This window comes from Syngnathus leptorhynchus, chromosome 14, assembly GCF_054491065.1.
Source record: "Syngnathus leptorhynchus isolate UIUO chromosome 14, UIUO_Slep, whole genome shotgun sequence".
Classification (NCBI taxonomy): Eukaryota; Metazoa; Chordata; class Actinopteri; order Syngnathiformes; family Syngnathidae; genus Syngnathus; species Syngnathus leptorhynchus.
The window spans coordinates 4,603,447-4,631,048 of record NC_141208.1 but is presented as its reverse complement, the minus strand read 5'-3'; the positions used below and the strand labels follow the sequence as shown (position 1 = coordinate 4,631,048).

General features: G+C 45.3%; 3 protein-coding genes across 3 annotated transcripts in view; 1 reads left to right on the top strand and 2 right to left on the bottom strand.

Moving 5' to 3' along the window:
- c14h1orf35 (chromosome 14 C1orf35 homolog) lies at positions 1-4,111 on the bottom strand. Its single transcript, XM_085929598.1, has 8 exons — positions 3,471-4,111; positions 2,375-2,522; positions 2,250-2,295; positions 2,085-2,167; positions 1,586-1,658; positions 1,412-1,491; positions 1,197-1,313; positions 1-432 (listed from the first exon to the last, which is right to left on the bottom strand). Exons 1-8 carry the CDS (start codon positions 3,565-3,567, stop codon positions 177-179), a joined length of 900 nt encoding a protein of 299 aa, XP_085785724.1. The 5' UTR covers positions 3,568-4,111; the 3' UTR covers positions 1-176.
- guk1a (guanylate kinase 1a) lies at positions 3,401-7,583 on the top strand. The gene is made up of 7 exons (XM_085929602.1): positions 3,401-4,207; positions 5,736-5,849; positions 5,973-6,014; positions 6,104-6,339; positions 6,449-6,533; positions 6,642-6,727; positions 6,910-7,583. The coding sequence occupies exons 1-7, from the start codon at positions 4,174-4,176 to the stop codon at positions 6,946-6,948; spliced, it is 636 nt and encodes a 211-aa protein (XP_085785728.1). The 5' UTR covers positions 3,401-4,173; the 3' UTR covers positions 6,949-7,583.
- A 93-nt stretch (positions 7,584-7,676) lies between these two features.
- Positions 7,677-27,602, bottom strand: part of obscnb (obscurin, cytoskeletal calmodulin and titin-interacting RhoGEF b) — a 32,484-nt gene continuing 12,558 nt past the window's right edge. The window contains exons 32-82 of the mRNA XM_085930289.1: positions 27,279-27,545; positions 26,870-27,136; positions 26,488-26,754; positions 26,157-26,423; positions 25,820-26,086; positions 25,594-25,653; positions 25,085-25,162; positions 24,699-24,973; positions 24,521-24,587; positions 24,004-24,081; positions 23,329-23,595; positions 22,947-23,213; positions 22,180-22,446; positions 21,650-21,919; positions 21,203-21,469; positions 20,856-21,134; positions 20,535-20,792; positions 20,128-20,394; positions 19,779-20,051; positions 18,590-18,856; positions 17,892-18,440; positions 17,515-17,805; positions 16,039-17,343; positions 15,677-15,958; positions 15,528-15,609; positions 15,334-15,455; positions 15,076-15,273; positions 14,970-15,002; positions 14,810-14,908; positions 14,520-14,738; positions 14,409-14,442; positions 14,287-14,339; positions 14,041-14,139; positions 13,812-13,868; positions 13,245-13,384; positions 12,979-13,179; positions 12,831-12,907; positions 12,578-12,748; positions 12,351-12,510; positions 12,154-12,270; positions 11,923-12,087; positions 11,670-11,828; positions 11,429-11,606; positions 11,203-11,316; positions 10,919-11,086; positions 10,752-10,854; positions 10,554-10,683; positions 10,385-10,475; positions 10,266-10,308; positions 9,371-9,777; positions 7,677-9,328 (exon numbers count right to left, since the gene is read on the bottom strand). Of these exons, the coding sequence (XP_085786415.1) occupies positions 8,715-9,328; positions 9,371-9,777; positions 10,266-10,308; positions 10,385-10,475; positions 10,554-10,683; positions 10,752-10,854; positions 10,919-11,086; positions 11,203-11,316; positions 11,429-11,606; positions 11,670-11,828; positions 11,923-12,087; positions 12,154-12,270; positions 12,351-12,510; positions 12,578-12,748; positions 12,831-12,907; positions 12,979-13,179; positions 13,245-13,384; positions 13,812-13,868; positions 14,041-14,139; positions 14,287-14,339; positions 14,409-14,442; positions 14,520-14,738; positions 14,810-14,908; positions 14,970-15,002; positions 15,076-15,273; positions 15,334-15,455; positions 15,528-15,609; positions 15,677-15,958; positions 16,039-17,343; positions 17,515-17,805; positions 17,892-18,440; positions 18,590-18,856; positions 19,779-20,051; positions 20,128-20,394; positions 20,535-20,792; positions 20,856-21,134; positions 21,203-21,469; positions 21,650-21,919; positions 22,180-22,446; positions 22,947-23,213; positions 23,329-23,595; positions 24,004-24,081; positions 24,521-24,587; positions 24,699-24,973; positions 25,085-25,162; positions 25,594-25,653; positions 25,820-26,086; positions 26,157-26,423; positions 26,488-26,754; positions 26,870-27,136; positions 27,279-27,545 (11,036 nt within the window). The 3' untranslated portion in view covers positions 7,677-8,714. The remainder of the gene's footprint in view (positions 9,329-9,370; positions 9,778-10,265; positions 10,309-10,384; positions 10,476-10,553; positions 10,684-10,751; positions 10,855-10,918; positions 11,087-11,202; positions 11,317-11,428; positions 11,607-11,669; positions 11,829-11,922; positions 12,088-12,153; positions 12,271-12,350; positions 12,511-12,577; positions 12,749-12,830; positions 12,908-12,978; positions 13,180-13,244; positions 13,385-13,811; positions 13,869-14,040; positions 14,140-14,286; positions 14,340-14,408; positions 14,443-14,519; positions 14,739-14,809; positions 14,909-14,969; positions 15,003-15,075; positions 15,274-15,333; positions 15,456-15,527; positions 15,610-15,676; positions 15,959-16,038; positions 17,344-17,514; positions 17,806-17,891; positions 18,441-18,589; positions 18,857-19,778; positions 20,052-20,127; positions 20,395-20,534; positions 20,793-20,855; positions 21,135-21,202; positions 21,470-21,649; positions 21,920-22,179; positions 22,447-22,946; positions 23,214-23,328; positions 23,596-24,003; positions 24,082-24,520; positions 24,588-24,698; positions 24,974-25,084; positions 25,163-25,593; positions 25,654-25,819; positions 26,087-26,156; positions 26,424-26,487; positions 26,755-26,869; positions 27,137-27,278; positions 27,546-27,602) is intronic.

The following is a 27,602-nucleotide window of genomic DNA, read 5'->3' as shown; positions in this document are numbered from 1 at the left end:
TTAAAGGTTTAATTGTTGTGATTGTGAATAAAAAAACAAAACAAAGAGGCGGTCATAAAAGGCTATCAACAAAAATGCCTCCATTAGGTAAATGAGGTCTTCAAGAGCGGTCAAGCTTCTGAAGGGCGCCTTTATGAGCGAGTGAGTGGGCGGGGCCCGGGTGGCGCAGAAGCACATTAGCTGTCCGAGTCTGTGTCGTGGCGTCGCCTACGGCTTTGTGCGGCACGGCCAGGGGCCGTCTTGTGGCCCGAGGGGTTACGGGGGACAGGGGACCCCCCGTCGGAGGAGTCTGTGTCGTGGCGCTGCGCTCGCTGATGGGGGCGTGGGGGCTGTTGCTGTGCCTTTGGTCCCCCCCTTGAATGGCTGTCATGGGGTCTGGCTCCACTCTGACTGCGGTATGATGGATTAGGATGGTGGTGGTCCTTGCGGGACCTGAAGAGCAACGGACGGCAAATAATCACACTGTGGCACTCTTGAATGATCAAATCAGCAACCGTTGCAATTGTTATGAGCAGGCTGATGTTTTATAGCGACAGAGTTGTGCGTGTCCCCATTCGATTCACATTACTGCAATTTGTCTACTGTAGTACTTTTTTTCAATGTCGATGCAGCTCGAGGAAGTAAATAACCCCCAAAAATATGAATGAGTAGGAAATGATGGAAGACTTCTTTTAAATCTAGAAATTAAAAACTGAGTGAAATATTTTCTATTTATTTAAAGACTTCATAACAATTACACCTCAGAGATAATAAAAACTTCCAACTCTGTAGATTACATAAGAAACCACCAAAATGATTTTTCAAATGACTAAAGAAATTAGAAAAATGATTCTAAATTACCTTTGTGGTAGGGCCCATTTTTTGAAGAAACAATTGTATATTTTAGAGAACTGTATTATTATATGTTTGAATGAAAAAGGTCCATGTTCATTTAAAATAATTATTAATAAAGACTTATCTTTCTATGAGTCAAAGCCTTTTTCGTAAAAGCCCTCAAAACGTTTTGATGAAACTGGAGAGCATCAAGCTCCAGGTCCCAGATTTTGAAAAAGCCTGGCACTGACTGTGACGTTTTAGCGCCCTCTAGTGTTTCTTTTCTATCCATCCCAAATGCATCTTAGCTTAAGCTTGGTGTGAACATAAGATAGTCATGCAAACTAGCCGGTGTCCTCAAGTGTGCTCGCCGCCAAGCCAACCTCTTTCTGTCGTCATCTGAATCCGAAGAGGATGTGTCGCTTCTCTGCCTCTTTTTCTTCTTCTTCTTTTTCTCCTTTTTGCTCTTCTTTTCTTTCTTTTTCTTCTTGCTCTCCTGACTAATAAGATGTAAAACAGAAAACAAAAGCAGTAAGGAGCCAGATTGGGACTCCAGCACTCGCACAATATAATGAGATGCAATGCTATGTTTTCTCACCGCGGCTCCTCTACTTCTTTTTCGGCACTCTCTGTTGGCGCCGCAGTTGAGGTTTCTGGACGATTTGTAGTCTTGTGGTGCTGAAAGTACCATGAAATAAAATCCTTTACTTTTCTTAAATTCCATTAAGCTGTAAATAATACAACCTTTGTGTTTGTGTGAGGGCTTACTTACTGTAAAAACCTGCAGGCCCATTCTCACAGCCTCTTTTTCCTTTTGGGAGAGGACCATTTTGCGTGAGCCGGCGCTGCAAATAGAAACATAAGCACACTTGTTCGGAATCAGACTTGAGAGAAGAAGAGAGCTCTCATCTGTGATAAGCTGCTCGTTGAGGCTTAATGTCAAGAGGAACATTTTTAATGGGACCCGAAAACAACTGCAAAGGTGCTTAGAGTATTTTTGTTGTCTCCAATAAACTATTAAATGATAAGCAAACGATTTGTTGAAGAAGCAGTGGTTTGATTCACATAAAAAAAATGATATATATATATATATATATATATATATATATATATATATATATATATATATATATATATATATATATATATATATATATATATATATATATATATATATATATATATATATATATATATATATATATATATATATATATATATAAACATAACAGCCTTTAAAATATTTTCATATTAAGAGGGAAAAAAAATACCTGGAACTTCCCAACCCGGAAAGCCGATCCACATTTTTCTCTTCACCTTCATCATCTTCTCGTCTGCATATATCTGCCAAGTCCTGTGAGAATGTCAGCCATCAGGGTTCAAAATGGCTTAAGAGCTTTGGGGTGAATGAAAACAAGGTGGAATAAATACAGTACCTCTTTTGTCAGTCCAGTGGGTTGTCTCTTTATAACCTTGTGACCTCTGGATTGCCAAAGACCAAAGTACATTTTTAGACTTGGTATTAATTCTTATAATGCCTTTTTCTGGCTTGCACACTTACAAGGCAGCCATCAATGCTTCATGTTCTGCAGCCTTAACAGCAGCGAGCTCCTCCTCTTTCGTCCTGGTGCGACCAGCTTTGTCTTTAGCGTACCACGTCAGATCTTTGCCTTTTTGCCACCGACCCACTGGAGCCTTGAGGGAATTTCCTGCAAAAGAGAACACAAAAAACAAGACTGTGGAAAACAATTTTCCCATTAAGAAATATTCTCCTTGGTTCTTTTATTTTAGTAAAGACAGAACTTTGTGCATAAATCAGACCGCAGTGTGTTTATCTCTAACTTACGCTAATACTGTATGAATCGAACATGTGCATCAGTGATGAGAATTAATTTGTATTTGTCTGTAAAGTGTTACTCAAAATCTAATAAATACTTTCTCATATATGTCAGTTGCCACCTTTTTCATGAAGGTACAGGATATAGACATTAATTCTGTACATTTAATCAATGATACAATGAATGGCATCTTTATTTGTTATTTATTCATTGCTCTTATTTATTCATTGCGTGTGCCTTCTTGTTTTTACTTTTTGTGTTGTTTACTTGAATGTTTTGTTTGTCGGTGGACCAATATAATATAATATGACTTGTCACCGTGGGATAGTATGAAACGGAATTTCGATCTCTTTGTGTGTCTTGACGTGTGAATAAATTGACAATAAAGCAGACTTTGACTTGGATTTTTGGCTGTTCTAAACCACATTATCTTGGAGTCACCTGAGCAAATTTGAAAGATTTCCCAATAGCCTGAAATGAAATACGGTGTTAAATTCAAATTATTGAAGTTAACGCTGTATTTCGCAAACGCTGTGGCCTTCCACGTACGCATATTGACATAGTTGAAGGGGGGCTCAAATAGCGGAGTGGTTGGGTGGATCAACTTGTGGTGGGCGATGACTGAAGTAGCGCACATAGGACTGGAAAAAAAACAAGTAACATTCTAACAACAATCTGTGTGATGAAGGACACAGCAGTGGAAGGTAAGAAAATGCAGGACGAAGAGTCAGGACACCACGTTAGCGCGTGAACTGATTTATTTGCTCTTGTGTGGCGACTTGTTGCTAGCTTGCTGTTAGCATTGCTTTGCACACTTACCCAGATAATTCTCTCGGTGTTTGTCCACCTTGACGTCGTCCCAGTTGAACTGGTCCTGGCCTCCTCGAACCCCACCGATTCTCGAAGTACCGAACATTTTCGGCTTTCTTTTTTTATTTTATTTTTTAAAGCGAGGGAGTCTTTAAATGTAGCTAGTTAGCTTTAGCCACACGTTAGCGGCCTGCGTCGTTCTAACATCCGGGGACTTGCCCGACTACTTCCCCTAGAGCTGTGCAACTTTCTCCGCGGTGGGATTTATTTAGTTATAAAATGTAGTTTAACATTTATTAAAAAAACTTTCAGATAAATGAACCAAAAGTGATAACGTTATGTGAATATAAAAGACTACTGACGTAACGGGACCGCTCAATATTTTCTCTCAATATAGTTTTCACAATACGTAGCAGGGCTCTCAATGTTATAATCGTAAATCAACGTTTAAGCGCCTTCAATTTTGGGGGCGTAGGAGTGAAAAAAAAAAAAAAAAAAAACACAAATTTGCCTGTGTTTAGTTTTCTTGGCACGTGAACGCGCAAATCACGTCGCTGACGCTCCGATTGTTTACTCGCTTGGTCGCGTAGTGATGACGTAGGCGGGGGGACGACACCAACGCAAAATGTCTTTCCGAGCGAAGGAGCCCAGCCCATGAACGATCACAATCTCACGGCAACGTCCTCAGAGGGCGGCGACCCAGTAAGCGTCAATGTTTATGAGGTATTTCGCCAGGCTTTACTCAGGTAGGAGAATAAAGGTTTTTATATATTACCCGTCTTAACTCAGTAGTTTGGTATCGCCTGCCATCGAGATGCTGCATGCCAAAATATTTATATATTTGCCTGTAGATACTTGTTTTGTCAAAACTTGCTGATCACTCCGTGGTTTTCCCTCACAATGCATGTTTTTTTTTCATTTGATTTGTTTATTTTCGGCAAATAAACAACACACTTATTGCAGCTTCATTATGTTTTACTTGTCGAAAAGGAAACCGGGTTGAAGCAATTCATCTTATCTAGTCCCGTTTATTACAACATAACGATGAGCGCAATTTAGTTATCAGGTGTTTTTTTTTTTTTTAGGTTTTTATAGCTTATTACAATTTCATAATGAAACCGTCTGAAATGAGTCACAACAATCGAGAAAGAACAGGAATTGAATCATGGTGGTAATCTTAATTGCTTAGCAACGAACTTGTCAAGCCTAAACATGCATTGTTATTGAGCTGCATATAAAATGGTTGGAACGGTGCTCATTTAGTTTAATTGGCACAAAATGGAAGGAAAATGACTATTCCTTGATTTTTACAATGAAACGGTCATGCGTGCATTTACAGTAGACAGTAGTAGTAACTGTTCTTGGCCACCATTTGCCAATGAATCTCACATGATTTGCTTCCAATGAGCGTCAGCTCAAGTTGATCAAGTCAAATATCCAATTTCCTGACATTCTGCACAAGAAAACATGCTCAGTGTCTGTCACAAGATTTTAAATTGAGTCTTTGAAATTTCCAAATTACATTAAGACACCCCAGTGTTACATTTAGTTTCAATTTGACACAGATTTGGGAAGGTAATAAGGAAGCTCTTGTCCCTTTAAGAGAAGAGACAACAGAGAAGGACTCTTGTCATTTGCACCTGCAAACACAACCAGGCTACATCGAGACCGCTTGGGAGACGAGAGAGCTATTAAATGTGGCATTTTTATTTTTTTTAAATGCTGTGCGCCTTTAGGAATTTTCTACGTGTCTGCTATCACGCGGACAAACCTTTCTCGCCACTAATCGAATTCCCATCTGATGTAAGTAATGCATCGTGCATCCTTTTGTGTGATTTAAATATCACTTACTAATTGCGCCGGTCACATTATTTCCTCGATAAATTAATATTATTGCGTATCACTAGGGCTGATATGTGAAAATAGTTCCTACCCTGTTTGGCCGGCTGTGCTAATTTGACTTCTCATGCTCAGAGCTCTGAACACTCAGACAAAGCTGCTTTTTTTTTATGAGTCAGATGGAGCGCATTGCAAGATAGTTCAGGTAAGGTTTTGGTGAAAGTGATATTACAGGTGTGTCCTGTTCTGCTTCCACAAGCGGAAAAAGTCTCCTTAATTAGGGGGAAGTAATTAGTCCTCAACGGTACCATGTTGATTGCTTGTAAAGTAGTCAGCCTGGAAAGCTGCGGTGTCGTTTTCAGCCGTTAAAGTTCCAGTGCGTCACTCATTTGCATTTTTCTCTCTCTCTCCTGTCTTTTTTTTTTCTTTTTTAAGCGATGGCTGGACCCAGGCCTGTGGTGCTGAGTGGCCCATCCGGAGCGGGCAAAAGCACTCTGCTCAAGAAGCTCATGAAAGAATACAGCGGTGTCTTTGGCTTCAGCGTCTCGCGTGAGTTTTCGATTGTTCGTGTCCTTTTAATTGACAAGGACAATTAACCTTTGTTTGAACCAGGTTCAAGTTCTTAGTAAATGTCTTTGAGTTCATGTAACCCAATTGTGGTTCCTCCTACAGATACAACAAGAAACCCACGACCTGGAGAGGAGAATGGCAAAGGTGGATTTGATTTCCTTTTCTCTTTTTGTGTACATGACATGATTATTATCATGTGACCTCGCCCGCCCCCCCCCCCTTTTTTTTTCCAGATTACCATTACGTCACACGGGAAGCCATGCAGGCGGCCGTCGATAAGGGCGAATTCATCGAGAGCGCAGAGTTTTCCGGGAACCTGTACGGGACGAGTAGAGCCGCCGTGCAGGCCGTCAAGGCGCGCAACCTCATTTGCATACTGGACATCGATATGCAGGGGGTGAAGAATATTAAGAAGACTGACCTCAATCCCATTTACGTCTCCATCCAGCCTCCGTCTTTGGAAGTCCTGGTGAGGAAAAATCACATGTGCAGAGAGTTCTCTCTTTTGGACTGAGTTGTGGTCCTAAAATGTTTTGTTTTTTTTAATACTCATCGTCACACCTTTCGTATGCTTTCAGGAAGCCCGTCTAAGAGCCAGAAAAACCGAGTCGGAAGACAGCCTGCAAAGGCGCTTGCAAGCCGCTAAAGTGGACATTGAATTAAGTAAATTCTTTTTTTTGGTTCAGACGGACAGAAATTATAAAGAACGTTTTTTATTGACCGTTTTGTTGACTTTGTTGGAAGCTAAATACATTGCGTACTCCCTTGCAGGTAAAGAACCCAACATGTTTGACGTGGTCATCGTCAATGACAACTTGGACGACGCCTATGGGTACTTAAGAGATGCTCTTCTCGAGGTGAGCTTAAATTAGATTTAGGTTGACAGTCACGGCGTGCCACTTGACACCGTTTCCACACGGCACGTCATTAACACGCAAGCTAGCTCATGAATAAAAACGGTTTAAGTGTCAAAAATACTGCAATAAGTTTGAATGAGATTGAAATATTGTGTGAATACTTTTCCCCTTTCTCTTTTTAGGAAATCAACATGGTGAAAAAAATCAACATGTCTTCATAGGAAACAAGGCACAGTCTAAGACCACTCCACTCCTTACTAAACCATAGACCTCGTTGTGAACATTCCGTCCAAAAAAAAACCAAAAGTGTGGTCTGTCTGCAAAAGCCCCGCGAGTGTATTTCTCCAAAAGTGTAGGTTTACAAGTGTGTTTAAGTATAGTTAGTATTTCTAAAGTCGAATGTTTTCTTTTTTTTAATGACAAGGACAACTTTCCTTTTTTATTTTTTTTAAAATTATTATCATTTACATTTGTGTTGTATTGTCAGCCTGCTAGTTGACTTGTACCTTATGCAGTCATTAGTTTTTCTTCAGCCCGGCCTTAAGCGACGTTGACTAATTGGTCTGTCAAGCAAAGTTTCTTTTAGGTACTTGTCCTGGTGTCATTGTGCTTTGTGGTGACTAATCAGTGCAAAATCTTCTGATGATAGTAAACCAAAAAAAACACATCCATTTGTTTTTAAAGGAGAGCGTGCGCAAAATTATGGATTCCATTTCATGCTTTTTTTTTTTTAACAGTGTGCTAATGTAACTTTGCTAAAAAAAATACTACATGTTTTAGGTTTAAATCCCATGTCATGCATTTGAATCGATTATGATTGTAGTGGACTTTTAAGAATTTAAAGAAATGGAAATGTTATGTTTCTTCTTTATTTGAAGTCTCTTGTCATCACTAAAACTGAAAACCTCAAAATGCCTGAAAACGCACTTTTTTTTATGTATCAGCAATTTATTCAAATTTAACATCCATGAACATCAACAACAGGAACAATTTGTGTATCTTACATATTTTTTTATTTATTTAATATTCAGATTTGAAAGCAAACATGTTTTTCCATTCAAAATCAACACATTTAAAGTACAAGCAATTACAATTTGTTGAGAGTGTTAGGAACTACACAAAATCCGAATTCCGGAAGACATTAAATCTTTTTAAATTTCAATAGTCACAAATGCTTTGGAAAAGCAGCATGCAGTCAAACCTTTGAAAGGAACTACTAAGCTCAATTTTATTGCACCGCATGAACAAACTGAGACAGTCTTTGCTCTCTAAATGAAGCCAAATAATAAATGACCCACGCCAAAGACTAAATTCTCACTAAACCTAAAAAGATAATGAACTTGTTGACCTATTTCAACTGACACAAAGCAATGAATCTTATGAACTACAAATAAAAAGTACAGATCGACCTATGTGTTAATATTTAATGCTTTCATCAATTTGAATATTTTTTTTCTTATAAAGTCAAAGACGGTTCACTCGCTTTGAATTCCGTGCATGCAGCGTGGCTTTAGTTCCAACCACATTGTGAATCAGTGACTTGTGACCAGTCCAACGTTTCTGCCTTTTGCTAATTTCACCACTAAGTGACTTAATGGCAAGCAAATGTATCTTTCGGAATATTCAGAACTGCTACTGTTGTATTAAGCAGAACAAAGTTGCGTCAAGAAGTTAACGCACATGTTGTTTCAAGAAACATCAGATCATCAATTCAAAGTATTTGTGATATGAATTGATTTTCGTTCCTCTCGAATCTAGTCATCATCTTTTCCTCGTAACAGAAACGATGCGGTTTCTGGTTTGAGTGAATCGAAGGATATCGTCACTTCCTTTGATTGTGGTGGTGCCAGATTACATCATACCGTCCAACTTCAAATACTTCTGTCATCTGGAATGGTTTGTGTCAAAAGCTGAAAGTTAGGATAGGAGTCAAGCCGATGCCGCCGTTTAAGACTAAGGAGGCTTTGCGGTGAACGGAATTTAAAAGCTACTGCTTCTGTTGCTGTTTGTCACTAATTTGAAGGGTGACCGGCTTTCCCACCGATGTGTAGCCGTACGTCTGAGTTGATATTTTGGTTTTAAAACTTGCCTGCCCACCTTCTACCCTCTGCACCTCGGAGCAGTAAGACGGTTTCACCTCCAGCTCGGCGTGGCTCACTTGAATGGGGACGCGCCTTTCCGACTGGCTGTTGCTTGCTTGTGGAGCGTTAGATGAAGAAAGACCGTCAGCTAGATGCTCTCTGAAGCGAGAGAAAAAAACGCCTCGCCGTCTTGGGGCCGAGACGGGACGTCCTACGTTGAGGAGCACGGGTTGCCCCACGGCGGAGCCGCCAACCTCCCTCTGGAGCACGGAGATCTCGCAGGGCTTCTCGGCGCTAACGTTACTGGTCGAACCGTAAGATTCTCCTTCCTCTGGGACGTAATCTTCCAAGTCTTCCAGTGCGAGAACGTGACCTCCACGTGTTAGTGTCTTGGCTTCCTGCTTCCCGCAAAGGTCTTCATCCTCATCAGGTTCCAAGATGACAATTTGGTTTTCACAAGCCTCCCCAGCTGTGGTAAGGACAGATGAGAGCTGGTGGTGATCTCCTGAAGCAGAAGGAGCTTCCTGGTCCTCCCAGGTGAGCGTCTGGCCACTGGCGCTGCCTGCCAGCTCCACCAGATTATTGTTGGAATTGTTCGCATTGGGATTCTCCGGAGGTGATCTTTTGGGTCTGGATGGAGTGCTGAAGCGTTCGGAAACGGCCGGTGACACACCCCTCCTTCTGGACAGCCTGGGAGACTTATTGACCTTGTACTCTATCACCTCCTCCACCTCAACCCAATTAGGCTTGGTCTCCACAACGGTAGAAGCAGCACCCTCCGCACCCCCGACCTCGGTGACATAGAAAGTTGGCACTGTGCTTTTTCTGGAAGTGGCCATCCTCCTGGTCCTGGTGCTGGAGGTCTCTGAGGTGGTCATCTCAGAGCGGTGGGCTCCAGTGACGGTCATACCCGGGGACTTGTGCCTCCTCATTCTCGGGTTCTTCACCACCGTGGTGATGGTCTCCTCGCTGTTAATAAACCACCAAGCACCGTGGACGCCATTATCCGAGAAGGCTTCGTACTGGTTCGCATGCAGTTTTTAAAAAGACGGTCCGAGCAAGCAAAATGTGACGAAATGGGAACGATGCTGCGTAAGAAGCATGCCTCGGGTAGTTTATTTAGTTTCATGAGTTGAGTTGGAGGTTAAATTTGCATCCCGGCCAGGTTTTGTTAGCACCCACGCTTTGCATAGCACACATTTGAGTCGCAGTTAATATCTAGTCCAAACACACAGTTGAAAAATCTTTTGAGCTCGGAACTGCCATGCCATCATGCAGCACTTCGCATCAAAGAATTCATTATCGTGTTTTCAAAAAAAAGTTAATTAAGGTAAAGTTTGACTTTCATTTTCCATTATTTAAAATAAAATGTTAAGTTGCACTGTATCTACATGTATTAAGGTGATGATGAGGCAAAAAAAAAAAAAAACCACACATCATGCATGGATTGCACTTACATGATGATGGTTTTCTTCGGGATTTTGGTCTCCTGCTCCGTAACTACAAAGCAAACACATGAAATGAATGAAAAGCAGCCAAAATGTGAGCAAGCGGCGAGTCCTCCCTCTCGTCTTACCTTCAAGAACGATAGCCTGCTCAGGGCTGCCGGCGACGGTTGGAGGAACTAAATCAGCGGCACACCTGGCGCTGCCCAGACGGTTGGACAACTGACAACACCCAGAAATTCTCAATTACAAACCACTCATTGACACGCAGCCATGAAAAAGATGTCAAAGAGGACCAACCTCACACTCATAGTGTCCCAGGTCTCGATCTGTCACATTTTTGATCACCAAGACCAAAACTCCGCTGCGGAGCTCACTGTAAGTTTGATACTTTTCCTGGTCGCTTAGCAACCGTCCATCCTTGAACCACCTTGACCGCAAATGCGTCCATCAGACTTTTATCAGCGTATTGTTTTGCGTGTGAGAACTTTTTGCTACCTGATTTTAGGACTGGGAGCGCTCTGGATGACGCAGGTGAACTGAGCATCTTCACCGCTGACACAAATAGCATTCCTCAATTTGTTCACAAAGCGCGGGGGCACTGATGAGAAGAAAAAAAAAACGAGTTCAAAGGCCAAAAACAGCAACGTATGCCGGCTGCTCACCTTGTACAGTGATCTTTCCCAGCGTGCTGGCGTTGCCGGCTGAGCTGGTGGCAAAGCACATGTACTGGCCCGAATCCTCCGCCGTCATGTTATCCAGGATGAGCGTACAGGAGCCGTCGGGGTCTTCGATAATGATGTGATGAGGGTCTGCTTCCACCATGCGTCCGTCTACGACCGACAGACAAGGCAGCAGAAGCTTTGGCCAATTCTCAGTCAAGCAGGTCATGGCCACGCCTGAAATGTAGAATCTTTTTGGGGTTGTGGATGAGGAGGGAATGTCTTACCTTTGTACCAGGTGATGGCAGGTTTGGGAACTCCTACGGCTTTGCACGCCAGTTTAACGGTCTGCCCGAGCTCAGCTGTGCAGTTGGCCAGTATTTCCACAAAGTCAGGAGGACCTTTAAAAAAAAAAAAGTCAAAATCATTAAAGGGGACTTTTTTTTATCATGTATTTTCCAGGACTTTTGCAGTTACTCCACGACTCAACATAATCAAAATTCCAACACTCACTCCAGGCAGTTATACTGTGTCTCTGCTGAAGTTCCCGGAGGTCTCTCAACCACGAGTTCTTGATGGTGACGGTTCGGGCCTGCAAGGTGTATTTCCTCACCGAATCTTCACGTTCGTGCCAGATCTCGAAAGCGCGGTCGTCACCCTCCACCGTCTCATTCACGTCGATGTTGTTGAGCTACAGGAGGGAGGCAATTCAAAAACATGTTGCGGGCGGCTGGTGACAACCGTCTGTTCTTACCTTCATCATGTTCTTGAAGACGTAGGTTTGCGTGTCGGTGTTGCTGTCTCGCTTGGATTTACAGATAATGCAATAGTTCTTAAAGAGGAAGACGTGGCGGTGGTGACCTCGAGAGGACGTCCTTATTCCGGGAGCTCCCTCCCAAACTTGGAAAGGTCCCTGATAGCAAGACACATGGAGACTCAATGAAATGTGATTTTGTTTGTTGTTGCCCTCAACGAGACTATAAAAAGTTCTTCATCCACCCACTCACCTGCCTAAGAGGCTCGCCTAAGGCTTCAAGGGTGGCGGGGTAGTTCTCAATCATAGACACGTGGTGACTATTCTCCGAGCGTTGCGGTAGCGCCGACACCATGGCGTACGCTTCCTCCAGCAGGCAGCAGTTCTGGCCATTTCGCGCCTTGTTTCGAATGAGCTCCTGGCGACGACGAGGGTGTTAGAACCGAGAAGATGCGGCATGTCAAAAAGACTTGGTCGTGGTCACCTTGAGGAAGGCCTTGTACTTCTGAATCCTGTCCAGAGGTTGAAGCAGGTAGGCGTTGATGCTGCGTATAGGCTGCTCAGCCGGGTCTGCGTTGGCTTGCTCCTTCTCCGTGTACTCCTAAAACACGATGGGAAGCACAAAAGCAGCAAACATCAGGGAGATCAAGATAAGAAATGACAATTCTGCAGTAGTGATACCTTGAAGAAACGGTGCACCATTTTGTCACTGATGACGCTTTCGGCCTGGCTCTGACCTACGAGGTACTGGAGGTACTTCTCAAAGCCGTCCTTATTCTTCAGGAAGCACATGGCGACATCGTCGTCCGTCTCACAGTCGTTCAACTTGGGCAGGAACGCCCTGCAGCGCACAATACGGCCAGGTTACTGCCGCGAAAACACACCCAAGGGGGAGGGGGCGAGCGTACTTGGCGTGGAAGTCCTTCAAGTCGTCGATGTTCCTGAAGATGGTCTCCTTCTGGCTGCTGACGTCACTCGGGGCATCGGGAGAGTCGGCGTGCCTCGGGTGATGGTGCGTGAAGAAGTCCATCTCTTTGACAAACTCTGATTCACCGCCAATTATGTCCTGGATTAATTGGCTACAGAAAAAGAACCAAAGAAAAGATGGCTGCTTGAGAGGCTGACGGGATTTGTAATGATTTTGAGATTTGTTTTACTTACAATAACTTCTTCTTGTATTCTCCCTCAGATACCTCCTCGACACTCGTCTCGGGAAGGTCGCCCGAATCAGCAGATAGCTAGAGGAGATGTTTCTCATCATTGTAAGAACTTTAAAATGTTTCTTTGTTGTGCTCCGAGGCTACTTTACTTTGAATTTTTTGTCCAGGTAGGCAGGTGACACCCAGCCTTGGCGGGACGGCGTCGTCTTGGTGGGTTTGGTCCTGACGAGCCATTTGAGCGGGTGGGCCGAGTCCAACACCTCCACGTACTGTCCCTCCTTCAGGGAGATGGATTCTTTGCTGGCCACGGTGGGGTCGTAGTTGGCCGTCGCCACGTAGATATCGAACATCTGCACGTGTAGATAGTCCGGATCACTTTTCACTCTTGGTTCATTCTAAAGTGTTTCAGTCTCACCTCTCCCCTGGCGTCCCCCTCATCAGACTCAGACGAGGAGTCGGCCACGAGGGAAGGCGGACGGGAGCGACCGTGATGAGGTGAAGCCGAGGGGGTTTTGGTTTCATCGTCGCTGTCCGCGCCTGGTACGCGCAATGAGGCTGAAATGGCGAGGGAAGCAACAAGTGTGTCGGGTTAAGTGTGGCCTTGAATACAAGTGGATTGATTAGTAGCAGAGTTTAGTTCCCGGTGAGATGAAGGACACCATTTGGAGATACATGAAACCATTTCCATTTAATATTTGATGTTATCAATGACCAAAGAAGGGTTACGATGATAATAAAAAGTTGTATTTCCATATGATCAGATAAATATGTTTTCGTTATACTGATATGTCATTTTGTACAGATGGATGGATACACAGACAGATTAGTAGTCAATTATAATACGACAGAGACAAACGATTGGAGTTGCCACAAACGATGCTGTTAGAGATTAGAATTCTAAAAAGAACTCGTTTGCGCTTCATGGACAACATCATCATTGTATGTATCATTATATGACAATAGATGCGTTTGTAATACATACTGGTAGTTTTGGGCCAAGATTTCATCCACTGGAGCACTTCCTGATTCTGTGTGCAGTCTGAATAACACATTGGATGAGCGTTGGATGGGTGCTGTTAGTCAAGTGATTGCATATAAAGTGGGGAAGAAGTGTCGCTTGAACCAAGCAAGATGGCCTTGGACGTTGTCAACGCATCACACAAGCAATGCGTGCAGAAACACAAGTCAAACCGTTGGCGGTCCAAACGTACCTTGTGTAATCTTGGCTGACACCATTTCGGTGATCTGAGAGGTGAGTTTCATGAGGAATTCCTCAGAGCCGACTTCTCCCAGGTACGGCATTTTACTCTCTTGAAAGAAATTGCAAAATCTTATTAGTTTGGATTGACACCGCACGGTTCAAAGGACACGATCCTGATGTGAATCGAAACCAAGATCGAGTATTTAAAATGATACAGATTAAGCAAATGGAATTATTAAAAGTAGAGAATTACTACCTTTCCCTTTCTTTGCGGCTTCCTCTGGTGGACTAACAGTAATCCCGAGAACTCTGATGAATAAAAATGATACGTCACTCATCAATCGTCAATCGTGATTAAAATCGATTTTAAAAACATACTCTGACGTTTTGGTCTCTTTCTTTTGCGGCGGAGCTGAGGAAAACAACAAGAACAAATGAGCAATTTGTGCTCAGCGGTTCACGTCAAAGAAGGGACTTTTCTTTTCTTACCGTCATCCACCTCCAGGTGGGCGGTAAAGATGGATTGTCCCGCCTTGTTGGTGGCAATGCAGGTGTAGGCGCCGGTGTACTCGGTTCCAACGTCCATCAAGATGAGACTGTGTTGGCGACCCGAGCTGGCTACTTTGTATCCTTTGGTATCGGGCTTGATCCACAATACATCCTCCGTCGACTCCTCCTTCAGCCACGACACCATTGGAGTGGGAGAGCCTGAAGGAGAACACCAGGAAAGTGCATGAAGGTGTCGACGTCATTGTTTTCAAAGCACTCGGCGTACCAACCTTCCACCTTGACGGATAATGTGATGCTGGTTCCTTGTTTCACTTTTCTGTTGGGGAACTTTTCCAGGAAACGCGGTGGTACTAGAGACTCTTGGGAGTCTAGGAAAAATACAATTGATTGGCTATGCTGCACTTTCAATCTTGACGACTATGAAATTACCTTTCAGAACTTGCGGTACGATCTCCCCCGGATCTGAAATAAAACCCAGCCATTGTTAACATTTTCGTAACGCTGTATTTTGCATTTTTGAAACGGGCATACGCACTTAGAACAATGAGGCGAGCAGAAGAATAAGCGGAGCCAGCTGCGTTACTGATGTAGGCTGAGTATTCCGCCGTATCGTCTTTCTTCACCTCCAGAATCTCCAGACTGTGAACGTCTTGCTGCGCTAAGAGCAAAATCCTTTTGGAACCGCGCAGAGGATGGCCGTCTTTGAACCAATACACTCTCGGTTTGGGGAAACCTGAAAACAAAGAGTCGTTTACAAACAGAGTGACTTTAATCGGCAATTCTCTGTGCATACCTTTTACTCTGAGCTGCATCTTAGCCATCGGTGAACCTGGACTAACGTGAACATCGTGAAGTTCCTCCACCACTTGAGGTAACTGATCATCTTCCGTCACCGACTCAAAGTTCTCCGTCTCCCTGCTTGAAGAAGGACAACACCGGTTTTTGATCAATGCGTCGGAAAATGGAATGCTTGTCCAGGGAAGTTACCTGGACGAGTAGCCCTTGGCGCTGATGTAAGACGACGTTTCAGTAGCGTCGGCAGCAGTGTCATAATCGGAGCTGCAGGACACTGACGGAGACGATGGACGCGTTAATACCACAGAAGTATGTCGGCTACGAAAGAAATCTAAACTCACTGTCAACCCTGAGTTCAGCCCTGGTGGCCGCGATGCCGCTGCTGTTTTCCGCCGTGCAGCGATAAACTCCCATGTCGGAGGGCAGGGCGGCGGTGATTATGAGCTGATGGCAGCCCTCCTGGTCTTCGTTGATCATGTAGTGATCGTTCTCCTCCAGCACTTTGCCGTCTTTGTACCAGCGGACGGCGGGCGAAGGCTTGCCGATCACCACGCAATCAAAGCTGACCGGATAGCCGTCGGGCACGTCCTGGTTTTGTAACTCAGTCAAGAAGACGGGAGCGGCTGGGGGAGGAAGACAACAAGGTCATTGGAAGGAAGACAAATCAAAAGTGAACAGTAAGAAGAGCTACTCTTATTCTTACCGGGAGCTCCAGACAGTAACGCAGGAGGTTGTTTTTCTTGAGTGGGCGTTTCTGTACCATCTTGCGTGTATTCTAACTTTCTAATCCGCAGCTCCACTTTGAGATGGCCGGCCTCCAGGATAGTGGTTTCCACGGGGACGCCGTGGATGGTAAACATCTCCTGGAAGCGTTTGGACGCCACCTCCGCCTCTGACCACGTGTCGAAGCGAATGTAAATGTACGTGTCGTCCTCACGGTAAGAGTGAGGGTCCGGAGGTTGGAGATCTCCTTCGTCGGCGCTGACGAAAGGTTCTTCCTCCACGTCCGGCGGGAGCCGAGTCCGCAGCAGCCGGCGAAGGCGTCTGCTCGCCTGCCTCAGCGACTCGTCCATCTCGCTGCCCGACGAACTGTCGGGCTCGCTGTCGGCGCTGTAACCGACCGTCAGCGGACGCCGGCCTGAGGATTCTCTAGCTGTTCCTACGGTGACCTTGGCACTGTGAGAGATGACTCCAAATTTATTGGTGACCTCGCACGTGTACACGCCCGTATCCTTGGTGGTGATGGCGGTGATGACCAAGGAACACGTGCCGTCGTTGTAGATGTCGATGTGGTGGTGTTTGCCGTCAGACAGCGGCTCTCCGTCCTTCAGCCAACGCACTTTTTCGGGTTTACCTTGGGCCACACATTCCAGATGGATTGTTTCATTGGGCTCTTTGGTTTGCTCTTTGAAAACCCCCTTAAAGACAGGCCGCATGTCCTTGCGTGCCTTGTAGCCCTTGAAAGCAGCTTGGATCTTGATGGCGGCTTCTTGGAGTTCAGGTTCGTCTTCCTTGCTGATCTCCAGGATGTCGGTCTCCTGAGTCGACGCCTGTTTTGTTTCGGTCCGCTTAACTGTGGTCGTCATCTGGTCGGACATCTGAAAGTGCTTAAAGAAGCGCTCGGCGGTCATCGATTGGTCAACGGCGGTCACGACCGTGGCTGAGGACTGAAGCTGACTGCTCTTCTTAAGGTAGGACACAAGCGAAGAACCACCAGATTGGGATACCTCGGAGCCGCTGTGTAACTTTGACTCGGTCTGGTCCAAATCTTTTGCCTTCATCTCCAGCTTCTCTGAAGCGCTGCCCTCCTTCAGCTCTGTTTTCTTTTGGCCCCCCTTAGCGTCATCCTCTGGGTGTTCAGTGATGGAGTCCAAAGTGGGTTCGCGACTCATGCGCCTTTTCTTGGTCGAGGCCTCCCACAGTTCACGAAGGTCCCCTTCTTCGGCGGCCTCCGGAGGAAGACTGGGCTGTCCGAGTGGCTCCGAATCAACTTCTTGTATCTCTGTTTCTATGGAGATACGGCATTTTAATGAGACTTTGGCAGCACTTGCTCAAACAAGGCAATCAGTGTGGGGGACATGGATATGGTACCTTGACCTTACCCAAATTTTTACAATCATTACATTTATTGATCATCAAAATTGTAGCAGATTTGAGACATTTTAGTCTGTCCACTCACCAAGCTGCACAGTCTGAGGAAGCTCGACAGGCTCCCCTGTACCGGCTCTGTTGATAGCCGACACTCTAAACCTGTAGCCGGAGCCCTGTATGAGATTTTCCACCACAAATTCGGTGTTGCACACTGGGGTGGAGTGGCACGGAAGCCAGAGCGAGCTTTCCGCCAGCCTCAACTCCACCCTGTAGCCCAGAATGGGACTTCCTCCATCATGTAGGGGGGTGAACCAGGAAAGGGTGACAGATTCTTTGGTCTTGCTGAGGATCTCAGGGTCCTCCGGGGGGTCTGGTACAGCTGTGACAAAGAAAGAAATGTCATCATTTTGTACCTCCCCACTCAAACAAAGGAACCAAAATCAACGGTGATAATCCAAGATTTACCGATAATGGAGAGCTTGGCCGTAGAGAGTGCATCTCGGGCCGCAAAGGTTATTTCCTGTTGCGGCATAAGCGGTGCCTGCCTCAGGATGAGGTGATAGCGACATCCGTCATTCCTGGTGATCCACAGTTGGCCTGGCTTGAGCTCCACCCCGTTGGCATACCAAACAATTTCTCCTGCGGGCACCGGCTCGGTCAGCTCCACGCAAAATTCCACCCTCTCGCCGACGGCGGCCACCACGTCCTCCAGATGCTTTGCCACGCCCAGCTGCCAGCCTTTGACCGAGAGCTGGGCCGACGTGGACGCAGCGCCCGCTCTGAAGGTGACCGTGCAACTGTCGCTAGCACGCAGCTCTTTGAGAAGTAGCAGGTGGCGACGGCCGCTCTCAAAGCACACGATCTCAGCATTGGGCGACTCTTTCACCGCTTTGCCATCCATAAGCCATTGGCAGTCTTTGTTCTCCGGGCGAGACAAGGCACACTCAAATAAAGCTTCTCCTCCATCAAAGGTTTCTAGATTCTCCAGCCCTTGGACTATGTTGATGGGTTTGGCTATTAAGGAAGAAAAACAGAAGGGATAAAAATAGGGTTCTTTGGACTGCGATGGAGAAAAAAAAAGCAGCAGATTAGTTGATAGCGCCACAGAATTCACAAGTGAGTCCCTGAAGGTCAGTGCTCTTTCCATGTGGAGGAGAGCTCACCTTCCACATGAAGCGAAGCAACCACACGGGTCCCCTCCGCCTCACAGGAGTATGCGCCCCTGTCTCCGGCACATACGCGACTAATGTACAAGCGAGACACAGTCCAGTCCTGCTTCACTACCACCCTGCGGCCATCGGGCCGCAACGGCTGCCCGTCTCGCTTCCACTCGGCCTTCACCGGCCTCGAGAACTGGCAGATGAACTCGGCCGCTTGGTCCTCGACCACGCTAAGGTCCTTCATGTCGTTCACCACTTCAACCGTGGGATCTGAGGTTGAGGTCAGGCTTTAAGTCAGACTGTTTATATTGGTGCAGCACGGGCCAGATGAGGGCTTTATAACCACCAAAATCTTTTGGGGCAGGGGTCAACATCCTTTTAGAAACGGAGAGCTACAGTTCTTCTGGGCTACTGATTAGTGCAAAGGTCTGCCAGTTTAACCAGCAAACCTATTTTTAGAATGAACCCACAGGCATGTGGTCCTTGGGAGCCCCTGCTGAAACCGTGTTGGTGACCCCTGGTTTAAGGATTGACCTGACAAATATTGGGGGTCAAAAAGCCCTGCATGTGCCCAGATTCTGGTTAAAGATACAAAGGAGGCTTTTTTATACTGAAAAGGATGGGTGACAAAACGTTAGAGGTGTGTATGGGCTTGCAGGTTAAGGGCAGGTTCGCTTGGTCAAATGGTGGAATAAGTCAAAGTCAGTAATGGAAAGCGGCAGGGCAGAATGGGAGGGTGGAACAGCACTTCTTCTTGTTTTTTTTTCAATAAACAATAAGCTCATGCATGCACAACACTCAACATCAAGGTGCAGAACACGAACTAAAGAATTTTACAAACCTCTGCAGAAAAAAACATTTGACATCATGTTCACATTTACAGTGGAATCTCCGAGTCAAACATCATCCTTCCAAGTAGTTGTAACACAATGCGAACCATTCATTCATTCATTCATTCATTCATTCATTCATTCATTCATTCATTCATTCATTCATTCATTCATTCATTCATTCATTCATTCATTCATCCATTCATCTTGTGTAAGGCTGGACTTGCACCCCCTAATCCAATAAAAATGTCTCAATTGCAGTATTTGGGGGGCATTGGACTCTGGAGTTTCCACTGCATTTGGTTTCTGCAAGGTGTAAAAAGGGCGTGTCTCAACTTTTTTCATGTTCCATTCAGCATTACCTTTGACAAGAAGCTTGGCTGCTGAAGTTAAATTCCCAGCTTTGAACATGACAGTGCCTGAGTCATTTGTGGCCAGGTTCTTAAGGGTGAGCGTGTGTATGTGTCCCTCGCTCAGCCCTATCTCGCTCACGGGTCCGCTTTCCAGTAAAGTGCCGTCCAGCCACCATTCCACCTCGCCGGGCGGCTCGCTGGACAGCTGACACGAGAAGCTTGCCCATTCCCCAACAAACACGTCCACGGCCTTAAGCTCGCACAAAATGTAGACCTCTTTCACTGTTGAGTGGAAAAACAGATACAGGCTCCACATTTACGGCGCAGAGGTTCAACAAACAGGAATTCAACACACTACCTTGCACTGTCACACAGGTGGTGGTTAGCTGATCTCCTGCGTCACAGGTGTAGTAACCGCTGTCTTCCGGATCCAGGTTGCGTATTCGGAGTTCTTGAACGCACGCATCCTGCCAGAGTTCGTACTTCTTACCGGGCGCAAGAACTACACCGCCTTTCCTCCACTCCACACGGACACCCGGCTTGGAGAGCTGGCAGCGGAGGGTGACATCGTCGCCCTCGACGGCGTCCTGGTTTTTCAGTTCCTTGGTGAAGAACGCCGGGGCAGCTGGTGAGAGTTTAAAACAGGAGGGTTGGGAGTGAGCTATCAAGATGGGTAAGCGTAGATGTTTACATTTGAATAGTCACCCAACTATTTTCAACAAGACAAGAAATAGGGTGTGTAAAGTGTGTGCCAATTTTAGTTACCTTCCACAGTGAGGGCGACGTCACAGCGATCATCTTGGGTCTCGCAGGAGTACGTACCAGCGTCTTCGGGCACCACGTTGTGAATGCGAAGCTGCCGGAGGGCTCTGTTTTGCTTCAGCTCGTACTTGAGACCCACTTGGATGACCGAGTTGTTTCTCATCCAGGTCACGGTGGCCTCGGGGTCGGAAATGGTGCAAGCCAGGGTGACGGTTTCTCCCTCTAACGCTGCCGTGTTGTGCGGCTTTTCCACAATGAGCACTGGAAGGCACGGGGAAGCGGATTATTCGGCTTCATGTCAAGTCAGGTCTGCTGGTCCTTTACCTTTTGGTTTCTCCTCCACCAACAAACAAGCGACGCTTTTTTCTTCACCCACAACGAAAGCCACGTCTCCCGATTCGTCGGTGGTCACCATCTTCAAGGCCAAGCGGTGCATTCTGCCATCGCTACTCATCTGGTTGAGTTCGTTGTTCTGGAGGAGGTTGTCGGCGAGCCACCAATGCGCATTGGTCACACCGGCGTGAGTCAACTCCACCTCGAAGACGGCGTCTTGCCCGCTTTGCACGGTGATGTCGTGCAACTCCCGTAAGATACGCACGTGTTCTGAGGACAAAAATTCACTTATCGTACACTTTCCTAAAAATATGACGGAGTAATGATTGATTGACTACCTTTGATATTGACAGTGGCGGTGCTTTTGTTGTCGCCCGTGTCACAGCTGTACTCCCCGCTGTCTTCTGGTTTCAGTTTGTTAATGCTAAGCGTGTGAATGTCAGCTCTCTGCTCTATGCTGTATTTCACCCCGTGACTGAGCAGAGTTGACCCCTTGCGCCAAGACACCTTGCAGTCGGAGCTGGATGTCTGGCAGGACAAGGTGACTTTTCCGCCTTCGGTGCCCTCTTGGCTGTCCAGGGTCTTCTTGAAAAAAACAGGCACGGCTGCCAGAAAAAACCGTTGCCACTTAGAATAAATCACAATCTAACACTCGATCAAAACAAAACAATTTTATAACGTTGACGAGATTTCAAAGGAAATGAAAAATGAGTCAAGGATTTGGAGCAACATGTTGGAGACGTGGTTTCAAAACGTCAAGTCTTACGTGATATGTATGACCTTACCTCTGACAGTCAGCGAGGCTGTGGATGCGTGATTGCCCACCGAGAAAGTGACGACGCCCGAGTCTGCCGCCGTGACGCCTCGAAGCGTGAGGCTATGACTACAACCTTGTGTCTTAATAACATTCATGTCATTATTCTGTAGAGGCACATCTTGAAGTTTCCACTCAGCCGGCGGCGCGTCCTCGCGTGAGACCACACACTCAAAGTGGACATCTTCACCTTCTGTCACGACACAGCTCTCCAAGAATTTCACGATGGACACCTCCACTTCTGCGCGAGAGACGGGGCGGGTATTTAAATGGTGTTTTGGGGCGAGTAAGAGGATGATGCGTTAATATCGGTGATGGGATGAGACCAACCATCAAACACGGGAGATCGAGTGTTTGTGCCGTTAGAAGAAAGAAAATCCACACGTGAGGACAAATTACATTTGAAGGGATCAAATGTAGTTGAAAAGGAGATCAAGCCGGTTGGATTCACGCTCAAGAGGATGAGTGATGAATGAGAAGAAGCAAAGAAGAAGAGCCTACCCTGCACAGCCAGGGTGGCCGAGGTCTTGTGAGTGCCCGTGTCGCAGGAGTATTCCCCCGAATCGGCCGCCCGCAATTTATAGATGACGAGCTCTACCAGCGTCCCTGCCTGCTTCAAGTGATACTTGTTGCTGGTTACTAGTACTCTATCATCGTGTCTCCAGATCACACTAGCTCCAGCTTTGGAGATCTCACAGCAGAGAACGGCACTCTCCCCTGACTGCCTTTCCAGGTTCTGCAGTTGGCTTGTGAAAAGCACTGGCTGGGCTAGAAATAAAGGAAGTCATTACAATTGGGGTAAATGCTGCTGAGCCAAAGAACAAAAAAAAAAGTCGGAAGCGGGGTACACGCGTCACAAATTACTGCTGGTTAACGTGACATTTTTAAATCTGAGCCGCACATGCTGAAATATTTGGATTGGCATTCACATTTTCTCAAGCTCACAAAGTCATTGTTCACAAATGCGTGACTGACTTAAAATGTTTTTGTCAAATTTGTGTAAAAAATAACGACCAGAGATGAAATTTTTACGCTGAAAACATTTTTTTTTCTTTTCTCTTTTCTTAAGTGGTTGCACAAAATCACCTAGATCCATTTTTTTCAAGTAGTCTCCTTCAAAAAATTACTGTGTCCGCATCCAGATGATTTTATTTTGTGCAACCAATTGACAAAATAAATTTGAGTGAAGTCATCATTTTTGTTTTTTGGTCAGACTCTGACCATTTTGTTAGCTGTGTACCCCGTTTTGGACCAGCCAGCAGACATACCCATCACGGCCACATATGCCGAGCTTTGATGGAACCCGGCATCGCACGTATAACGCCCCGCATCCTCCTTGTCTACGTCGTGGATTACCAGCGTGGCAACGCGCTCACTTTGCTTAATGTCATATTTGGAACACGGACAAAGACCGAGTTGTTCTTTCCTCCATTCAACAGGGACGCTGGATTTGGAGAGCTCACACCGCAAAGCCACACTTTGGCCCTCGTTGGCTCTTTGGTCTTCCAGCTCTTTTGTAAAAGTGACAGGGAGAGCTGACGGGCGCAATGCAATCGGGAACGGGGATGGAGAAGATGGGAAATTGGAGAAAGAATATGAAATGACTAGAATGTGCAAGCTGGAATCTGAAGAGATAAATATCCATCCTACCATTGACTTTAAGGGAGGCGGAGCTTGCAGTGTCCTCAAAAGAACATGAATATGTTCCCGTGTCACAAGGTCTCAAATCAAAGATCTTTAGTTCATAACGAAATCCGTTTTGTGTCATTTGGTACTTTTCTCCACAACTCAGGAGTTGAGTTCCTTTCTTCCACTCGACGGAAAGTCCCGGCTTGGAAAGCTCACAGAGCAAAGTCACACATTCTCCTTCGACACTTTGGCGGCTTTCCATTTCTTGGAGAAACGTGACAGGCAGGACTGGAGACGAAAAAGGGATCATGGGCAGCGTGATGTCTTCAAGATCCGGCTTTGCACAACAATCAACATTTGAACTTACCTCAAAGAGTGGCTGATTGTTTTACTAACCCAATTTTAGGGGTAAAAATTGCACCCGGCCTTTTTCTAATCTAGCTAACTTAATCTCTTTCATGATCACAACAAACTTGGAGGCTATCACAAGTTTTTGAGCTGGAGCATAATGTAGACACCACCGATACCCGCAAATCCAAAGGAGAAGACCATAGCCAGAAAAGAAAAGAAATCTCAGAACGCCAGAACCATTGCAAGGCAAAAAAGTGTGCAGTAAGACAATTCGTGGAAATCCTCAGAGCAAAATAGGACCTGCCATTAACATCCATAAAAATGCCGCCACCGCTTCAATTTTACCTTCAACGCTGAGCTTCCGCATCTCTTGTTTCACAACTTGCTCTTTAGAAGTCTCTCTGGTCTCTTGTAGTGTCACAACTATCAAATGGAACAGAACATCTAAAGCTCTTTTGGAACTTTTTTAGTTTTGGGCCACACAAGCCAACAATCACTAAGGCAAAGACAACAAGGTCCAGTTATTCAGCCTCCATGCTATTTAAAAGCAGCACTTGACAAATAAATAAATAAATAAATAAATAAATAAATAAATAAATAAATAAATAAATAAATAAAGCGAGAGCCACAACTGGGCATGAAGAAAAACGACAGACAGACAGACACTTTGTGCCAAATAGCAAAAATAATACGTCTGCAAATCTCAGCAATGCTTTGCAAATGCAAAAATAAAATTGATTTTCTGCAACATAAAGGCTTTTCGGACTTAGTTACCTCACTAACAAACTGACAAAAATGACAACTATTTAAAAGCCAGACTGGATTACAAACAAAGCACATCAAGCCATATGAACATGAATACCTTCCATTTTTTCTTTACTTTGCAGTATTTTTGTTTCCACTTTAGCAGCAGGGAGGGAAGCTGGTGGCTTTGTGGCTAAGAAGAAATAATATTGTCATTACAGACAAGCTTTAGAAAGCTGTTCCAAGGAAAGCAAAAAAAGCCATAAAGGTCTCCACACAAAGTGAATCTTTTCAACTGCGATACCCTTGATCTTGACCAAGGCCATGGTTATCTGCTCCCCGCACACACAACTGTAGTCTCCGCTGTCTTCGGGTCCCACTCGGATGATAAGCAATTCATTGGCGCACGCCTGTTGCTTCATCCGGTACTTATCTCCGTACGTCAGGACCTGCGTTCCCTTCTTCCACTCCACTGAGACTAAAGGTTTCGAAGTCTCGCAGCGAAGCGTAACCGAGGATCCTTCGTCGGCCTCCAGACTCTGCAGTTGCTTTGTGAAGGTCACTGCTTGGACTAAAGTACAACGATTATTTCCATCAATCATCTGGAATCAATTCCAGCTAGCTTTGGAAGTGAGAGACTTTTCTAAGCGTAGCATACAAATATCGAGTCCTCAATGTTTACCTTCAACTCTGACCTCTCGGGTTTCTCGTTTGACGACTTGCTGTTTTGAGATTTCACCGGTCTGTTGCAGTGTCACAACTATGAAATTAAACATGCTATTGGAACCTCAGTTGGAAAAATGTGCTTTGTGTCACACAGACAACATGAGGACTCGATAGACATTCAGTGACAACCAAGTGGACCAATAGGCTCCTCGTACTTGTGATCAAAAGACAAAAAGCAGAAGCTAAACCAAAAACAAAGACCACAAATCACAGCGACACAGACCGCAGAGATGCACAAGACTGACTCCCATTAAAAACAACAAAAGCATGTAAGCTACTAGTGTTTCATGTATTCCTCACTTCTGCTGCTTTTTCTTAGCAACTCACAATGTTGTTTCAGCCTTATTGGCATTTTTTTTTTTTTTTAATTAATAGCAGCAAAATGCCTCCAGTTCAATCTGCATGCAAACCAGCAGCAACAACAACAACAAGAAAAGCGCACCATCTTGTCTCCATCCAAAATACCTTGCACAGTTTCTTTAGTTTCCAGCCTCTTTGATTCCACTTTAGCAGCCGGGAGTGAAGCTGAGAGGGAATAATTTTGTTACCTACTTTGGTTAAAAAAAATAAAAAACTTTCACCCTAATTTCAGAAGATCAGAATCAAAAGACGGTTGGTTGTAACTAACTGAATAAAATGAGCGGTCAAATGGAGACATTTGAATTTCAATTCAAGTCAAAGATTTTCCTACCTTTGATTTTGAGAGTGGCTGTCGTTTCATTGTCGCCGCACACACAAGTGTATTCTCCGCTATCTTGGTTTGCCGCTTCGGGAATCCAGAGTTCATTCACAGTGGCCTCCTGTTTCATCTGGTACGTTTCTCCACTCTTGAGGACTCGTCTTCCCTTCTTCCACTCCACCGAGACTCCTGGTTTGGATGTTTCGCAGCGAAGGGTCACACTGGATCCTTCTTCGGCTTCCTGATTCTGCAGCTTCTTTGTGAAGGTGACTGGTTGGGCTTCACAAATTTCAATCGACATGGCATTAGAGTAAATTCCCCCCAAAAATTGATTGAAACATTGGCCTACCTATGACGGTGAGTTTTGCAGCGGTATTATCCTCGTCGCATGCACAACTGTACTCTCCGCAGTCTCCCTCTTCGACTTTATAAATCACAAGTTCATTCACAGTGGCCTGCTGCTTCATCTGGTACTTTTCACCAGACTTGAGAACTTGTCTTCCCTTCTTCCACTCCACCGAGACTCCTGGTTTGGATGTTTCGCAGCGAAGAGTAACACTGGATCCCTCTTGGGCTTCCTGATTCTGCAGCTTCTTAGTGAAGGTCACCGGTTGGGCTAACGGTATTATTAATGGGTTAGCAAGTGACGACAACAATAATTCCATTTTTTGTTGTCCTACCTTTAATGGTGATGCTAGCTGCAGTTTTGTTGTCCCCACACACACAGCTGTAGTCTCCGCTGTCTTCTGGCAGCGCTTGGCTAATATGGAGTTCATTGACGCACGCCTGCTGCTTCATCTGGTACTTGTCTCCAGACTTCAGCACCTGTCTTCCCTTCTTCCACTCCACTGGAGCGGCAGGTTTTGATGTCTCACAGCGTAGCGTAACCTCGGATCCCTCTTGGGCTTCTTGACTCTGCAGTTTCTTTGTGAAGGTCAGTGGCAAGGCTGGGAATTGAAGCTGAATGTTAATGAATAGATGGTGCTGCTGTTTTGGTCAGCAATAAAGTTTGAAGAGGCTTCTTTAGTGTCTGTCTAGCAATTTCGTCAAGGTTCCTCATACCTTTGATCTTGACACGGGCCGTAGTTGTCTGCTCTCCACACACACAGCTGTAGTCTCCGCTGTCTTGGGGCTCAGCTCGGTTGATGAGGAGCTCATTCTGGCACGCCTGCTGCTTCATCTGGTACTTTTCGCCATACGTCAGTACCTGCGCTCCCTTTTTCCACTCCACGGGGACTAAAGGTTTGGAGGTCTCGCAACGTAGAGTAACCTTGGATTCTTCCTCGGCATCCTGACTCTGAAGCTGGACCGTGAAATATGGCGGCAATGCTGCGCGGAGAAGATGTTAGTAGATGTCAAAATGTAGATCTTCCCATTGCTAATTCCAAGGCACACAACTATTCACATCTATGGACAATTCAAAGATTTTAATAAACGTTATCTAGATATTTTTGGAAATATAAATCAGTACCGTTCACTTTTACGGTGGCCGAAGTCTTCTGGTCCCCACATAGACATGAGTACTGCCCGCTATGGTCCGTCTTGGCGTTCCTAATGTGAAGCTCACAAATTGCCTCCTTCTGCTTTACTTGGTACGTCTCTCCAGCGCTGAGAATTTCAGAGTCTTTCCTCCATTGAACGTTGGCTGCCGGCTTTGAAAGCTCACAACAAAGTTTGACAGTTTCTCCTTCATTTGCGTCTTGATTTTGGAGCTTTTCTTTGAAAGTGGCAGGCAGAGCTAAAAACACAACAAATGAGCATTTAGAGAATTTTAAATGCCATAAAATTATTAGAA

What these genes read in the sequence shown, in the direction of transcription:
- c14h1orf35 (XM_085929598.1), bottom strand. Translation starts at nt 3,567, where the DNA reads ATGTTCGGTACTTCGAGAATCGGTGGGGTTCGAGGAGGCCAGGACCAG. An exon ending in GAAGCATTGATGGCTGCCTT is followed by an intron (nt 2,296 to 2,374) that starts GTAAGTGTGCAA and finishes TTGGCAATCCAG; the next exon opens with AGGTCACAAGGTTATAAAGA. An exon ending in CCACTGGACTGACAAAAGAG is followed by an intron (nt 2,168 to 2,249) that starts GTACTGTATTTA and finishes ACATTCTCACAG; the next exon opens with GACTTGGCAGATATATGCAG.
- guk1a (XM_085929602.1), top strand. Translation starts at nt 4,174, where the DNA reads ATGTTTATGAGGTATTTCGCCAGGCTTTACTCAG. An exon ending in CTTTGGCTTCAGCGTCTCGC is followed by an intron (nt 5,850 to 5,972) that starts GTGAGTTTTCGA and finishes TTCCTCCTACAG; the next exon opens with ATACAACAAGAAACCCACGA. An exon ending in CTCCGTCTTTGGAAGTCCTG is followed by an intron (nt 6,340 to 6,448) that starts GTGAGGAAAAAT and finishes GTATGCTTTCAG; the next exon opens with GAAGCCCGTCTAAGAGCCAG.